The sequence below is a fragment of the Notothenia rossii genome, assembly GCF_949606895.1.
Source record: "Notothenia rossii genome assembly, chromosome: 1".
In the NCBI taxonomy this organism is placed as follows: domain Eukaryota; kingdom Metazoa; phylum Chordata; class Actinopteri; order Perciformes; family Nototheniidae; genus Notothenia; species Notothenia rossii.
The window spans coordinates 83,268,903-83,286,876 of record NC_136912.1 but is presented as its reverse complement, the minus strand read 5'-3'; the positions used below and the strand labels follow the sequence as shown (position 1 = coordinate 83,286,876).

Here is a 17,974-nt window from a genome sequence, read left to right as displayed (position 1 = left end):
CATCAGCGTCTGGGTTGCTTGGCAAACGTCCAGAAGATTCCTAAGAAACTGTGGGGCCCTTTATAGGTTTCTCATTTCCAAAGTATGAAAGATGATAAAGATAAGATAGCAGTCTCCGTCTATGGGGCGTTTAGAATGCAGACAGAAATAAAATGAAAATGAATCACCGCTCGACAGAATGATTTAAGATAAAAGGGCCGCTACTACAGCCAATAAATCAAAGACGCATCTGCTGTAATCCAAGCACATTCCTTTAGCATGTCAACTAACAACTGTATCTTGTCTTCACTCCTCACTCAACAGGGCTGCGTGTCATGGCTTGCAGGGATGTTGAGCTCCATGTTCTAGTTGCATGTACAATGAAATCTCTTTGAAGTTTGTATTTATGTTGTTGCTACCTACTATCAGCGGTGAAATTGTGGCAGTAATTCATTTCAGGCCTAGTTAATACCAGGCTACAAATAATGTGTTTGGCTCTCCTAAAGCATTCCATTGGAGAGGGATTAGGACAATTGTTGTGGGGTGGATTTGCTGAGGCGAAGTCTGGGCATTGCTTTGTTTTTCTCTGCAAGCACAGTCATAGAATATACACTAAAGAGCTTCATTAACATTAAGTAGTATGTAAAGGAGATAAGTAAAAGGCTATAATAATCCTGTTGGGATATTCATGTCATGTCTATGATGCGGACTAATCCTTTTTACTGTGCGCAAAAGAGGCTAATATGAATGTATGCTGTACTTCCCAGGGAGATTCGTGCATAAACAATGCAGCATCTCTGTCCACTGCTGTTCCAGTGTACATAGCGTGTCAGCCCCTAATCCTGCCAGCAACACAATAATCTCATTACCTTTATGCCATAGCTTGGTTTAATTTGATCCAATGAAAGCTGGGAGGAATTAACCCATAGGTATTACAATGGACACTCTTCTCAGGCACTTGTTCACAGAGATGTCTAAGTGGATAAGTTTATAAGCAGCCACAGTGAGGGATGGGTATTGATCTGTTGCTACAGTATAGTGCTGCAGCAGCCTTTTCCATACTTTCTGTGATTCAACGCATGAACTAAATATTTCAATTTTCCACGGTGGCAACACATGGCTGACACAACTGAATGCCTTCACTCTGCAATACTCCTTTGATTATGACAGAAGAAGCAAATCCCATATATGGCCTATATGGAAACCAGGACAGGTTCCTTGATTATTATGTCTCTGCTGCACTAAGCCCAAGGGAACCTTCAATTAGCTGTCACACAGTGTGAGCGCATGGAGTGATATTCTCCAAAGAGCTGCCAATAGTCTGGACAGACATATTCATAACCTCTTTGTATGATTCAACGCCTACACACTGTTGCACTTGAATGTATCACAGTGGTTCTGTTAGTACCGCTGGGGTTATAGGTCTGGGATTGATGACAGACAATGATAAAAGGAATCCAGGAGAGGAAAAGGTGAGGGGGGCTCGGCTTGCCGACTGTTGTCAGAGCATATGCATACACGTCGTGAGCACTAAGGAACACACACACACACAAAGATGCACACACACGGTACCCAGATGAGCCTCTTTACCAGGACTCGGTAGTAATGGCGTGCTGACAAATGAAAACCGACAGCATGTGTGTCTTTTATATTATGCTTAATGGCTTCACTTTCAGTAGGCACCGCATGGTTGTTCATCAGGGTAATGTTTCATACACATTACCAGGTGCTGTTTCTCTTGCGAAGGAGGGAAAGAAGGGGTAAGTGAACACCTATTTAGCACTTGTTTCAGCTAATTTACCAAGTAAAAAGTTAAAGGATTTATTAGATCTTACTTGTCCTCTGCTCTATCCCCTACTCTGTCATGGCATAATCTCATAATGATGTGGAGCAAGGAGGTTTAGCTCTTTGTTCCCATATTGTAGGAGATGTACACCTTGCCAAGGTAAAATCATCATGTCTTTAGTACAGTGAGACATTTGGGTCCTAGGTGGCAATCATCTCCTAATGGAAGAGGAATAGACAGTCAGTCTAACCTCAGTCTGTTTGAGGCCATCAGAACAGGATGAATCTAGAGGATGGAAAATAAATGAATAACCCATCAGCTTTCAAGTCATTTGGAACAAAGTATAGGTTAATTGAAATAAGGTGTCAGACTGCGAAAAAACTAAGTGTAAATTATTTCCTTTGCAAATGCTGTCTCAGTCACAAACATGCATTTCACTCAGTCCTCTCTGGGTGCAGCCTTCCTTCTGAGTTCATATGGAAATGGAGCTGTTCTTGAGTATGAAATAGTGTGATGATTTACAATACGTTTGTGATGCATTTTGATATCTACCAATAATAACAATAATACACAAAGGAAATTGGATTACACGTCTTTCACCGTGCACTGCATTTGTAGCTGTGGGGGGGGGGAACACGGCGAATGATTGCTTGGGTATCAGCAGTAAATATGAAGAAAGCTGAGTGAAAATTCGGATAATTTCCCATGTGTCACGTCCTTGTGAGGGTGTGTACAGTATACGTCCATGTCTTGGGGAACAAAACCTAATAGCTGGATTATGTTATTTACTGCTGTTTGCAATATTTCTTTTTCAAACAATACAAATTCATTGATTCTTATGGACAACGGCAGGCCCACACACACACGAAAGCAAGATTATAAACACATGTACACATTCATATACACCCTCAAACACAGAATGACACCAAAGTATAGAGAACAGACACAGCAGCTGCCAGACTAGAGCCTGCTTTTTTCCCTCCTCGCAGCTTTCTCTGTACTGTACGTGCCTCAAATTTCAAGCATTAACTCCAAGTGTGCCGAGCAGACTGATATTTAATGCTGTGCTCACAGGAGGATGTCTGTTTCAGGGGTGTCCGCACACACACATATACACTCCATAAGCACGCTCACAGCTGTGTAACGGTGCATATACACAGATTAGAGAAACACACAGACACAATAATCAGGCCTGTGCGAAATAAATCTCCTTAAAGGCGTGTGTCAGGGAGTGATGGGGGACCATTGTGATGTCTGAGTAATAATTCTTTTAATACGCCTTGTTCCACAGTCAGACTGTAATCAAACAAGAGACTATGGATCCCCTTGGCTACATAGGGCTCAGTGTAAGCATAATCACCCCTCCTCTCTCTTTTATGTAAAACATCTCAGTGACATTCTAAATCATAACCCCGGGTTTTGTTGCCCACATAATTGTACACTGTCAGCGGATACCATTCGGGTGTGTACAATAGTTTAACATCAGGAGAAAAGGTAACTATCAGCTTGGGAATACAAGATGTGTTTGTGGATAAGGGGTGAAATGTACCTCCTTGTTTTGCAACGCACGGCTATCGCGTTTTAAGACGAGCGGCAGAGATCGGGTGAAAGAAACCGGTGACCTCGTGACATCATGAGCTGGATGGCCTTTAACGCTACCAGACGCTGGGTTGTTAGGTGTTATCCCACGATGAAATATCAGACGTTGTGAACAAGACTGTAAATTCCCCCTCGTGGGATTTCACCCCTTTTTATCGCCCCAGGTTAAATGTACCCTTATATCATAAACAAGAATGAGACCATTGGGTTATGATGTAGACGGAATAACGTCACAGTCTGTCATAAAACCGTGGTTAAAAAACCTTTATTGGAAGAATACAAATGGAAGCAAGGCATATAGGGAGATACTGTAGTCCAGCAGTAAAGAAGGAGGCCTTTAAATAAAGCAACACTCCCAGTAGTGCACTAACAGCTCAGAAGAAATGATTCCAAGCTTACCGAGTTCAAAACATTATCACTAAGACGGACACAATTTGGGGATCTAGGGACACCTTTAAGTGCTATAAGAGCATAAGGGATAAGTGGAATTAAACCATAACATGGACAACGCACAGATTTTAGGCTATATGTGCCTTGTGGGGATTTTTACAAAGCTGTTTTCTGCAGATTGGTGTGTACAGTGAGGTGTTTGATTTGGTCTGGCAGGGATTGTTTTGTCGGTCAACACTAGTGTGATCGAGACAACAGCCAACAGGAGTTTAAGTCAACAGGAATAAACGTGCGAAAGAACCACAGATCAGTTGCTTTTAACAACAGCCTAAATCAAAAAGCTGGTTTACATCAGCAGCTAAATGTGGATCAATCCAACATGTATATAAGCACAGCTAAAATACAGTAAGCTTCGTAAAACATTTTGTTCAAATAATAATTATGGTTACATCTAAAACCTGATACAAACTGTTCCTCTGGTGAACAAATATTTCTCACAAAACTGGGTAGTCTGTGATCCCTGATCTTCATGTGCGCGATGGCCGTCTTTGTCCTGCTGTTATGTGTGTACAGTTTACCAGAAGGCACGGATGAGGATTTACTCAAATCCTGTCATTTAGTGTGCACTGCTCTCTTTGGGAATGATGATGTCTTTAGCCTGTTTTCAGGAGAGAAGCCAAACAGAGGCCTATATGTGTAGACATGCACGCACACAAATGCAAATATCTGGATTTAAGACACAGTTCACGGATCCTCATGGATGGAGGGTACTACAAAAACAGTGAGAGACTACTGGCAGCAAGAGTAAAATGAACCAAAAAGTAATGGGGCTGGCAAAAAGATACAGAAAGAAACAGATTGATCCAATAGAGAAATACAAAAAAGAGATACGCTAAAATGGCAGCAGCAGAAAAAGAAACAACGAGAATATGACAGGAGGACAGGAAAACAAAAAGGGTGATTTTCCACGTCAACACAGTCTCCGATCAAACCGCTGTGTCCACTTGGGCAGCTGACAGGGGGCTGGGGAGAGGGAGGGGGGGGGGGTTGTTGTCTAGGCAAACAAACAAATTGGCCGTTTTTAACACATCCCGATCCCTGCGCCACTGCTGAGCATGTAGGAACAAGACGTCTCTGCCATTTTACCTGAGCACCTCAGTTGGCTGTGAAAGCTCGATGCTGACGTTTAAAGTATCCATCCTTCTCTTTCTCTCCCCACTTTCTCTGCTGTCTCTCTAAATGTTGCCACGCACGAGTTGACCTCTATGTAAGCACTGCAGAAGACAGGAATGAATCATAGGGGAGCTTTATAGTGAGGCGTATATTCATCAGACTATAAGAGGTAGGCTCTCTGGGGTGACTGCTAATGCACATGACTCACGAGCATCTGTAACAGCTGAGCATTTTTGCATTGCAAAGCACTTTCACGAAACACAAACTACATTGTTTTGACCACATGCAGCGTTTTGTTGGCTAATTGGCAAGTTGTGTCAGTGAGGCCTACCTTATAATTTCAAACAAATTGGGTCATTCCCTTCCTTATGATCCCCACTTGCAAATGTATAATTTGAGGGGGCAGCAATGATTGAAATTGTATGCAAATGTATTGACATTTCAACAATTAAACAGCAGGCCTTGATTTGTGTGGGTGTAAACTGCAGCACCGGGGGCTTTTATATGGAAGCGATGCAGGATCTAATTTTGCAACTGGGGATAAATAAAAAGGTTTGTGAGTCTCACCTGTGCCCCATTGAGGCAGTGAATAAAGTCTGTTTGTGCATACTTCTGCTAAGAAACAGATTTCGAGATGCTTACTCAGTGGTTTGAGGCCAAATATCAGAGCTTGGCATAAATAAAAGGTCCATAGAAATGAGGCATAATGAGTTTTCTCTGGGAATACCTCATTTAAATCAATTTAATCATCTAACTTACAAGATGCGACAAAGGAATATGTACTTAATGAGCTCTTGAATGCAAAAAGAAAAACAGGCATGGAGCCACGGTGAAATGAGTGGATTATGGCTCTGCTGGTCAAAGCCAAGAGTGGGACTTACTGACCCATTTAATGTCCACTTCCAGTGGAGCCGCATGTTGGATGTGACCCCATCCACTGCCCCATAATCCTACAAGAGATGATCTTGCCCCGACATGAGCAATGTTATTGGACTCGACAAGAACCCAGCTGTCTGCCACACAGGGTCTAAACATCACTTTGATGTGATTGCGTTCCATGACGGAGCGAATCGTGTGACAAGAGTTGTTTGTGCACTTTTTTCAAAAAAGGGAGTATGATTGCGGTGGACTGCGTACAAGCTTTGAAAAACTGTGTTAAATGAAAAACCTGCAGATCCTTTTGTTTTCTTTTGAAAAAAGTCAAACAATTAACACAGCTCTAGCATCTACATGAATAATTAACCGTGCTCTGTTGTACAAACACAAATTCCTGCATGTGTTAAGCTTTCACATGTGCTTGCGATGACTTGAGCAAAATTGAAATGTTCTTTTGATTTTTCTATTCTTTTTTAGACTACTGCTGTTCAAAACATGTGCCTTCAACTTTGTAAATTACAAAAGCATTCTGATAGCTTGTTTCAGTGTCCAGTGAAGCAGGCTCTGAAACGAACATCAAGATATCACAGAGAGGGCATCCAGTGACAGCCAGAGCAAAAGTGCCATCATTTATGTGTCAACATCTGCCATGTGGGAGGACAAGTTTATTGACATCTTGATGATCATCATGGACCATTCTCCCTTGCGCTCATCGACTGAAACTCAACATACATTAGTCAGAAGCGCCGGGCAGGCTCACGTGTCATTTGTCAAGAAGAGAGAACAGAGTCCTTGTTGAGGTTCAAATAAAGATGTGTGAGTACAGAAGCTCCAAGAAGCAAATGCAGTATGTCAGTCAGTGTCTGTGTCCAAACAGTATCTACAGGAAGGGAATCCATAGGCTGCTTGGGAGCTTGACTGTCTGAATAAGCAAACACATACACACTAGGGCTGCTCGATTATGGCAAAAATCATAATCTCGATTATTTGTGTCAATAATTGATATCACGATTATTAAAAACGATTTACTTTGAAAACATCCATTTATTGAAAAAAAAAATGTTAACAGTATGTTTTTAACAGTTGATTGCCCTGAACTTTAAGTATAATTCAACTGAAAAACCAATAATAAATAAATAAAAAATACAAATAAAATAAATAATCGTTTTATTTCGATTATGTTGTTTTCCTAATTATTGCAAGCCAAAATCGTAATTGCGATTAAAATATGATACACAGCCCTAATACACAAAAACACTCAATAACTACATTTGACTCTTATTTCAGGGCGGATCCTGTTAAAGCCTCTGATTTCTCTATCACTAATCAGTGTTCATTCAGCAAATGAATAAATCAATTGAGCATGCAGCCTGTCTCTCCGCTGCTTATTCCAAGAATCCATAACAGCTAAACTGAAAATAAAGGATGTTGCGGAGGCTGTAGCTTGACTGCCTTATAATCAGTTTAGCGTTTATTATATAAACACATGATGGCATGTAAAGACATGCTCCAATTTATTTGTACTAGATAGCAGAAAAGGTGATATCATGACCACTTTTACAGCAGCTGTCTGCAAGGTGCTGCTTGGAAACAGCTCATTTGAATTTGCTCTGTGTGACATTATGTTTTGGGCATGACTAAAATAAGCAAACACCTTTTGGCTGCAGCATATTCCACAATTGCTCTAAATGTGCTTGTGATATGCAAATATTTAATTAAAAAATCTGGCTACTATCTGTCTTATTGGCAGTGGAGAAACTTCAAATATGTTATTCAGAGTTGGGAAAATAAAATAAAATGTTTTTATCTTGTTCCCGATGATTGTTGCAGTATAACTCTCAATGCGCCCTCGGCATATTCATTTCGCTTTCCAAACTGCACTACAGTAAGTTACTTGTCACAGTTAAGCCTGTCTTGGCCGGATTGATGCTGCTCCACTGGCTGAACCCTATTTAGCAGCCATAGCCCACGTCTTATCAATACAAAAGTGGACGAGCAAACACATTAATAAATATTGAGCTCTGGGATAATCTGTGGAAAAGTTGCTTGACCTCTGCGGCTCATCACTGACTGCGTTGAGCATTACGTGGACTTAGGACTCTGGGTGTAGAGGGGATTAGGATAATTACTGTGTTTATATTCTCAGGGTATGGACTATCAGAGGCCTAGGCTAGCTTCCCCTCAGTTCTTGACAGCTAAATTAAAAACATACACTGCTGATGTGACCCCGGATGATTGATCCTTCTCCCTTGTGTCTACCATCTCTTTCTCTGTTAGACCGAACCTTGAATCCTCACACTCTGCAGACAGAGAGTGAAATACTTTTTTTAATGGCCGATGGAGATTTGGAGTTCAGCTGCACTTGGGGAATGATCTAACCTTGCCCCAGGCAAGACTTTGCACCTGTCCGGGCATGTATGTTTCCAGAGGTGAAAGTATATATCTCTTTCCCTGTCATACTCTCTTTAAAACACGAGATATGCTAGCAGGGTTCCCTTGAGCCTTAGCACCAGAGACTCAGGGAATGCCCGGATGGTAAACCTCCCCAAATCCCCAAGATACTGATCCCTTATGATATGGTAACTGGCTGCGAGGTGTTGTTTACCACAGAGTCTGACTCACTCCACCCCCTGAGATGCTTTCCTACACTCCAAAGCTTCCGTAACATATCTAGCACATATAAGATTCTAAATTAAAAACCTGTCAGCTCTGACACCTCATACACAGATGGGAAATACCAAAGGAATATCAAAGCGCCCTCGACAGCAACTAAAATCGCGATTTCAGGGAATGCAATTTAAAAAATTTGTCAAAAAAATAAATGATTGGGGGGCTAGGTTCTTACCATGTGCTGGATCAGGTGGGCCAAACTCCAGAGTGTATCTCAGGATGTAAAAATTATTCCACACATAGAGCTGGTTATCTCGCGGATTGTAATCCACAGCTGCAATGTACTGGTACTGGTTGGGAAAGTGGATATCGACGTATTCCCCACGGTTCTGTTTGGTGTTGTAAACGTAATCGATCATGCTCTTGCTGACTTCACTTTCGTTGTCTTCATAGGTGGAGCGGACCACGTACAGTACTCCACAAACCATGAAGGCATTGGAGGCTGAGCGCTTATCATAGGTCGTGTCCCAGGTAGCCTCAAATCGCAGCGTGTAGGGGTTCAACTGGCTGATTACGATCATGCCGTTGTTCTGCTCGGTGGCGTAGATCACCCACAGCCCATTCTCATCTACGGCCAGGTCAATGTCTGTTTTGCCACCCCACTTGTAGGGCGATGTGTCGTGGTAGTTGGCATTATTGATGATCGCCTCACCACTTTTGATTCGAGTCCGCAGGTCAAACTTCACAATGTTGCGGGTACGCTCCTTGTTGAAAAACACGGCCCCATCGTAGACCACAAATCCGGTCCCATCCACCCGGTGAGGCAGCTTGTAGGTGATGGTTAGCCGGGCATTTTGGAAGTCATCAAAAGAGGAATACTCAATGAGAGTGTCTGTCCTATAAGGAGTCCAAGGCATAACGTAGATTTTGTCGCCAGCTTGCAGCGGGTCTCTGCACCAGGCGCCGGCTTGTTGCTCCGCTTCAAATAGAAAGGAAGGATCACCGACAGCTTTCAGAGTCCCAGGACAAAGAAAAACTAGTAATGGGAGAAGGGTAGAATAAAAAAAACGGACACAGGTTAACATGTGAAAAATAAAAACCACACAAAAATATATGTAATATCCATATCATCTCTAATGTCTTCATTTTGTTTTACAGGTTGTCCATGAAGAGTGGGGACAGACAAACATTAAAGAGTGGCCAAAACACAACTAACAGCTACAGCCAATATTCACAAGCAGAATAAGGATTTTGGTTTTGTGCATAGAAAGAAAAAAAGGAATAGGAAAGTTATTAAGCATAATGTTTAAATATATAAAGTAGTCAGAAACAAAAAGAAGCTGGGCCTCATAGTCATTAACTGTTGGGAGTAGAACACAAATAGAACACAAAATAGAACAGAAACAAAACTTAACGAAACAATTGGTCCTGTAAACAAAAAAAATGCAGCCAACTAAAGTCACTTGGCAACAGACGGGTTATGAGAGAGCAGGAGTCAACACAGTCTGCAAAATGTTTGTGTGTACTTAGACGTGTCTGGGTTACACCACCTATTCTACGGTATATACCCGAGTGGCTTGTCATTACGATGTGGTACAAATGTCACAGCCATTAACATTTAAAAAACTTTCAGTAAGGGTCTCTTGAGGTGTTATGGTTGGTGCTCTGAGGCATAGGAGGCATAAGAATCAACAGAGAAAAGAGCAGCAAGTGGTCAGGTGAGAATAATGGGGAGAATCGTGAAAAGAAAGGAGGGGGGTCTTGAGAGAAAAGGGACAGTAGAAAGCAATAGCTTGGAAAAAAGGGCCGAGATACACTGTAACCATGGCATGCTATGGAAAAGGGTTTGGAAGCCAGGCAATATGAGAATCTGCCGAGTAGCTTAAGCACCCAGGGAGAATGAGGAGAGAGAGCCCCTGTGGACTGCAGCCAATACAGCCCATTTACATCTTATGGCAGCTCATGTGCTGTCTTTTTTTTTATGGCCAATATCAGGGCTTCCATTGTTCCACTAGACTGGCCGTTAACATTACAGTTGGGGGGGGGGGATGCTGAAGATAACGTTTGCGATGTGTTTGTAGGGGCCACCATGGGAAAATAGGTAGTTTACAACCAGATGCCACAAAACAAGGAGCTAGGGTTTGGATCGTGTCTTTTATTTACCTTTTTGCTCCACTTCTATTTTAAGCGTTGGAAGAGAGAATGAAAGGGGTGCAAGGGGAAAAAAAAGAGATTAATATGAATTAACTGTCATCGCTACGATTACACATGCAGAAACACGTTATGAGACACGGACAAAGGCGGGAAGACCTATTCAGAGAAAGCAGGAAAAACGTGAGAACGGTGACATAGAGCCGCTTAGGTCCTGTTTTAGAAAAAGGATTAGATTAGTACCAAATGATCAATTGTCACAACAAGTTAATGGCACAGTGGTGGGTGGATTTGATCTTTCACTGCCAACTGCCTGCATTTATGTGCTGGCGTAACTTTTTGACATTTACAAGTAAAACATCTTTAGATTGTTTTACTGGAAGGCAATTCTGTGATTCACACACAAGAATGATCTTCCTTTTAGTTCAACTATTTTCTTAGATTTAAAGCCAGCCGGTGAAAACTACTGTCAAATGCAAATTATTACAGCATTTTATTGAGTTATGACTCTGGTTTTGTTTTGTTTTTAAACTCTGGCCTGTTTTAATCCACCCACCACCAAACACAATCAATAATGAAGAGAGTGTAATTTGTCTTTTTGTTTTATACTTTTTTTTTTTTAAATAAAGCTAAATAAAGCAGTATGATCACTTTTTTATTTCTACTGACAAACATGCCGATTTTATTACAATTACGGTGCCATTTCATCATTCGACATCTGAATAATATCTTTAAAAAGTCTTGGCCTGAAACTCTCATTTAACTTTACTTCTTTCACAATTTTGAAGCCACAAGCGTACAAATAAATGAACTAACTTTGGCTTTATGCAGGAAGCGGGTAATCAGTGTAAGTCACTGGAGCAAAATACATTATGTGCACTCACTGTCGGAGCGTGTATTACATTTCACAATACAGGACTGCACTTCATTTGTTATTTGGTGCTTTCCGATCTATGGCAGAAGTCTGCAATAAATAAGCCAACAAGTTTAAATTCATTGAAACAAGGCACCGAGAAGCATTCATCTGATGTTAATGTCTGATTATAAAACATATGATGATTACAAATTAGAAAAGAATGCCATATGCATCAACAACAAGATGGAATATTTCTAGAAATCTTTTTATAACAAATTTACTCAAATTAATCAGAAAAAGTTGTTATTTTAAAAGCCTAGGTCAGACTGCAAGAATGCTCACAAGTATTGTCTTTCCAATCTGCAAAAGTTGAGTTTGCTCGCTGTTACATTTGAAATCTGGTTGATTTGATTTCCATACTCTAATGTTAAAATAAATTATTAAAAAAAAAAAAAAAGGGCAATTAAGCTTAAAATGTAATAAATATAAAGGTATTTGAGTTAAAAAAAAAAAGAAAAAAAAAGAAATGTGAGCTGATTCAGGCACATTGCACTGTGCATTAAATATGTAGGTATTTACATTTTCTGTCTCCACTTACATTATTATATGAATAGTCTAAAAGTATGAAACTGAAATTAAAAGGGAGATTTATGTAATGACTGAATCGGTACAGGCAGAAGCATAATGCATAACATTTAATTAAAAATGCATTCATTCAAAACAGGGCAACTTTGTACTCGTAGTGTTTTTAATCTCCCAAATACAGCATCAGTTCTCTTGCCCTTGGTTTACACTTCTATTGGTTTTGAATGTCTTTCTTAGATTTCAGTCTCAAGGGGCTTCACTACACAAAGGATCCGCTACAGCGAGCCTGCAAGGGTCAATGTTGAAATACCTCATGTATATATTTTGACTCAGCTTTTATAGCTTGGGATGATGTGAGCAACCATAAGCTAGCTTTCCTTTGAATGCTGAAACCCTCCAGCTGTAATTAGTGTAGATTCATATCAAAGTTTGGATCATTTTTAATTGCTGAGTCTGACCTAGGCTTCAAAAGACAGTTGAAACTAGAGAATCTGAAAGACCCGTAAATTAATTCACGGCATTCTGCGTCTGTTGCATCTTACTAAGAGATCAAACACAATAGGAGGTAAACAAGTTAACAACAGTTGAGTTCTCAGAAGTCACCAACGCCGAATAAAACATAGGAGGAAAGAAGAGGACATAAAAGACGATGTGAAGGAAACCTGGAAGGAAAAGGAAAACACGAAGACTTGATGATGTTAGTAGAAATGTAAGAAATTGAAAATAGCAATCAGTGTGATCAGAAATCAGTCAGTGGATGAAGAGAATGAGTCAGGTCGCCAAGGAGGTTTCCTGCAGATTGCACAGGGGAAGGGAAGAGAGTCAGTCACTTTTAGTATAGCAACATTGAAACAAACAAACATGAGACACATCCCACACTAAACCCTAAGACCCTAAACTTTCTCCACTACATAGTACAGCATTTCTAAGGATGTTCTGCTTCCTATAACTGTTACAAATCAAATTATATTAACTTGTAATAATCACTGTAGATAATCAAATGTTACATCTTCACTTGAACCAATGTTTGCTGTCACCTGCCGACTCGGCGTGTTTCATTTAAATTAACGCCTTTTGCGAGCTACACTGAATTAATAAGGGAGAACATCTGAACACAAAAGCGAAGACACCTAAAGATCATGCTGCTACAGCTTAACTTCAATTTTCATAATCCTTCCAGCACTGTCACATGGAGCGAGGGGTTTCCCTGCATTACAATGTGATGAAAGGAAAGGAAAGGAAAGGAAAACTTTAGCATAGAGGACTGTGGCTGCCCTCTGGCAGCAAGTGAGAATAGGGAGAGCAACTTTTTTCCAAGCATTTTTCCAGAGCAGTCTTAATAAAAAATGGTCTCTACTTTTATGTTGCCTGATTCAAGCAATTACTAAAGCCAATTCAAAGGGTGACTCAGTGCCAGGTGAAGGCGAAATGTACACCCTTGGCTGGAACATGAATATAATGTTGCTAATGAGGGCAGTCCATGAAAAGAACCAAATTATGAAGCCAAGAGGATGAAGCGTGGAAATGTTGTTGCAAAGGCCACTTGCACAGAAGAGAACAATTCCAAATTTGCCTGTGTAATTATGCATAGGCTGAGACAATAGAGCAAAAATAATTAAGTAGCACATTATGTTCAGTCAGTGACAGAGACGGAAAACAGCTGTTTATCATATCGTGTTATTAAGCTGCTGGTTATATTTCATGGCACAAATAGACTTTGAGGGGCAGCGGCTACGAGTCAAAATGAGGACACTGTCCCGTCGTTGATCAGCTTAATGGGGATTTAATATGTTGTCTTGCAAAACAACTTCTAAAGTCTTGTAACCCAGCAAATCCAGGGGATCCTAAGCTCCTGAACCACTGCAATGTTTTTAATCACAAATCTAGTAATTTGGCATATGATCTATTCTAACTGTAGGAAGGGTCTATGCTTTCCCATCTAAAGAAAGGGTTAGCTCTGGTGTAGAAAAGCTCAGTAAATCCACTAAAATGTTCCTTTCTCTGGAGTACTCTGACGCTGAAATGTATATTGATTTTATTTTGGGGGAAGAGGAGACAAAGGATTGGCCAGAGGGGAAAAAACATGACACGAAATTGCCTACGAATCACAATCTATCACAGTTTACATGAGGGCTGAGTGGGAAAGGCTGGGCTGTGTGGACTGGATCAGACTGGGAGAACACTAAGCACTTACCAGGGCAGTCGCGATAGGATACATTCTGTGTTCTTGGTCCTATTCTGCTTGGGCATGGACCTTGAGAAGCAAAAAGATGGGGCTACAGATATGCATTTTTGAAATGGCTGAGAGTGAAGTGACGACCTGTTGGGATATTTCGTTTGATAGACATCGCCAGGACTGAGAGTCCTTGGGCAGAAGTTTATTTTTCACCACAATGCGTCGTTGTTGACTGTTTCCTTGGTGCAAGAAGGAGGTAAAAGACAATCATAACAGTGGGCGGAAAAGAGTGCACCTTGAGGCTAATCCTCCTATTGAGGTTTGAGGTAACACAGCAAGACATAGGATCAATACTTCACTTAACTATGAGGTGAAGGGAAAAAACAAGCTGGTGTTTAGGGTAAAACCTACAGGATTTGTCTTTGTTCAATAAGGTGGACTCAACGACTCATTATTGCTTATTCCATTTTTAATTACAGGTCCTTAAAGCCTTGACGAGGTTAACCTTTAAGTTGTAATGGGATTCACCATTTAATGATCCTCGCTAATGCATTCAGATTCAACACTGAGGGGACGCCTTGGACAGGTATACTGTACCGCTAATTAGCAATGTAGATGAAATGTGTTGAATATAAAATATGTGGTATGTAGATTAACTTTGCATTATTTAAATGTGGGCTATATTTGGGAAATGTGTTTTTAGAGTATAAACACATCTAAAGACATTTGAATCTACAGGACAGCTGCAAAAATACTATCTTCAATGATCCGCAATCTCATTATTTTATGTACATCTGATTAGTGATTCTGGCAATTCATCTTAATCTTTGTTATTAATTAGGTTGTAAAGTTTAAATGGGGGGATTTCCCCTCGCAGATTGCAAATGAACATGGCAGCTTAAAGGACAAAGGGGAATTTTAATTCAAAGGGCAATCCAAAGATTGTTTGGGAGCTATGAATATTTAAGCATCCAAGGAGCAGAACGATGTTAACACTATCTCTTTAGGTGAAATATTACCTTGTTGACTTACGAGTAGAGCCATTCTGTTCTGTTACATAATGAAACATCTGTTAACATATTTCAACACCTGTTGTACGGATGTGTATTAAGCCATCAAGGTGAGCTGTTTAGCGCCTGATAGACTTCTCCGTGCGAGACTGGAGTGTTGAAACATCATTGAGAGTCAGCTTGTCTTCTTCTACCCTTCCTCTTCTATTCTGCTACCTCATAACAAGATACCACGGTCGGCTGGAAACACGGTGAGCACATCAATAATAAAGGCAGTACAGAAAGAGGACCAAAGGGTTTTACAGGTCATATTTCATGAAAAGTTCATGGTGTGACACAGATGGAAGAAGAGATAGAGGAAAAATGGTGCTGGAAGGTGTTAGAGCGGACTGTCTGGACAAGGCAAGAGGAAGAAATGAGACAGGATATGGTGTGATACTAATGAAAGAGAGAGGGCAAAGAAGAGGATGGGAGTGTGGGGGAAGGGAGGAGGGAGAGTTTCAATTTGTGACACAAGGGTCAGACTTACTGTAGGGCACGCACTCATACTGGACCTCCAGGTATTTGTAGGTTCCTGGGCAGGGGTCAGGGAAGACATCTGAACCAGTGATCACAATGCACTGTGTCCGATTGTTGCATCTGAGAAACAAAAAAACACAAATGAGCAACATGAACACATAATAAATCCCTTATTTCAAAGAGCGTAAATGCAGGATGAGAGAAGAGCATGTGTTCTTAACTCTTGCTTTCAAACAATAACATTTCCCAACAAACAAACAAACAATACTGCTATTACGATGCTGTTCAGTCTGTTAGCTAAAAGGGTAGCTCACTATTCACTCAGTGCCTTCTGTAAGGTCTTCTCTGCTTTGTGTGTTATGAGATCCTTTTCGCGCTGTGCTAGTCCGTGTGTACCAGGGTAATTTGTCTGAATGTATATAGGCCAATGAAAATATCAAAAAGGCTTTGCAATATTACCTGTCAAGTCAATAACTTTTTTATTACATTTCTTGTTCAGACTTTTTCATTGAATCTTGCAATTACACACAGTTTGTGCTCTGTGTGTTCTGTAACTTCACCCTTTATAGTTGTGATTTACTACAAAGCAGACCTGGTGTGTGTTGTTTACACATCACCTTCTTGCAATTGAACAACTATAAATAAAATAAGACATTGAACTAACTACAATTCATGGGGACCTCATGTGATTTTTTTATTTGACACCCCAAATTTGTGTTTTATGAGGCGCATTTGAACGGGATGAACAAAGTCTGTGTTTCACTGAAATGTCCTGTCTTATTGATTTGAGCTCCTTTTCTGAATGGTTCTACATGCTGAGCGGCTAGATGAGGCTCTTGAATGCGCACCCAAAATGCCATCAAAGGTCTCATTAATGATTTCTACTGCAGCCTCCGTAATTCTCGATCCGAAAGAGCAGAAATACCCAAAGATAGCAGCTTGAAAAAAAAGAATACACGTTTTAATTTAAATAATCATAACCAGCTCTCGGTTTAGTAAAAATATGTGTAATTTATGGTACTTTCGTGCCGAAAGGTTGCACCTAAGGTTTTATTAGATATCACGTTTATACATTTTATTCTTCATTTCGGCAGCCATGCGAAGCGATGTCAAAAGTTAATTTCGTAGACTGCCTTTAACATCTGGAGAGCAGACAGTCTAATTGAGCCTGTGGTGTGCTCTGAAGCCCGGGGAATTGCAGGTGACCGCCCTTTCGCTGTACTGAAATCATGATAATGACATCTATACCCCCAGCAAGCCTTCTCTCTGCTACAAAGGGGACTTAAAATTCTATTGGCAACGTGAGGAGCCAGATCAATAAGTCTGTTCTGCTGATTTAGCAGGGACCAGAGATAATATTTTTCTTCTCATCACGGACCAGTGCGCCCACTTCCAGCAGATCATTGGAAAATGTATTACTGGCTGCATTGTATTGTGCTTTGGGTTTTGCCTTTGTTTTGGGCCGCTGTGTGTCCAAATGTTATTAAAATAATATTAGGTAGCATGGGGGGGGGGGAGCAGTAGACTGTCGCTTACTGTTGAGATAGCATTGAACAGGCGTATTGGGGGGTGGGGGAATTGTTTAGGTCCCAGATTAAAAACAACCTCAACCACAAATTATTTAGCAAGTAAGACTAACAGCTCCTGTGTTCTAATAATAAAGAAAGAGAAAACATAAAATCGCAACAACAGGATTGGAATAAGAATTGGAATTATGTTTTTCTGTTTTCTTTCACACACACAGAAACAATTCATCTCCCTCTTCTTCCTATTCTATTTTCACCCAATCCTCCTGTGTGCCAATTCAAAAGATTTTTTTTGCTTTGGTAATATTATAGCCGTGTATTATACTACAGAGCCATAATGACACATATTTGTGTCTATATCTTTGTTTAGTGAGGGTCCCAAGGGGCGTTCCACTTTATTAACGACCTTCACGTGTGATAACAGATGAGAAAATCAGCATATTGTATTTGTTTTTATGGAAATGAATTACTGTTTTGGAATTAAAACAGGCACCTCATGCTGGGCGCATAATATGCTGCTTGTTTTTCTAGGTAATATTTCATGACTCTGCAGCACTTTCCATATATTATATGGTCACTTTGATGGTTCTGTCCCCTTGCTCATGCATAAGCATGTCATGCAGGAGCAATATAATTTACAGTGCTTTTTCTAACAGATCCCAATGAGACCAGGAATCAACTGCCTGGTTTATATTAGGCATATGAAACAGAATGATATCAAAAATAAAATTCATGACA

General features: G+C 40.5%; 1 protein-coding gene across 24 annotated transcripts in view; it reads right to left on the bottom strand.

Annotated features, from left to right (window-relative positions):
• Positions 1-17,974, bottom strand: part of adgrl2a (adhesion G protein-coupled receptor L2a) — a 211,228-nt gene that overhangs the window by 24,742 nt on the left and 168,512 nt on the right. For 19 of the 24 annotated variants that reach the window (XM_079678636.1, XM_079678637.1, XM_079678623.1 and 16 more), the window contains 3 exons: positions 15,721-15,830; positions 14,200-14,259; positions 8,649-9,449 (listed from right to left, as the gene is read on the bottom strand). In XM_079678636.1, the coding sequence (XP_079534762.1) occupies positions 8,649-9,449; positions 14,200-14,259; positions 15,721-15,830 (971 nt within the window). The remainder of the gene's footprint in view (positions 1-8,648; positions 9,450-14,199; positions 14,260-15,720; positions 15,831-17,974) is intronic. The other 5 variants (XM_079678629.1, XM_079678630.1, XM_079678635.1 and 2 more) reach the window with 1 other exon arrangement.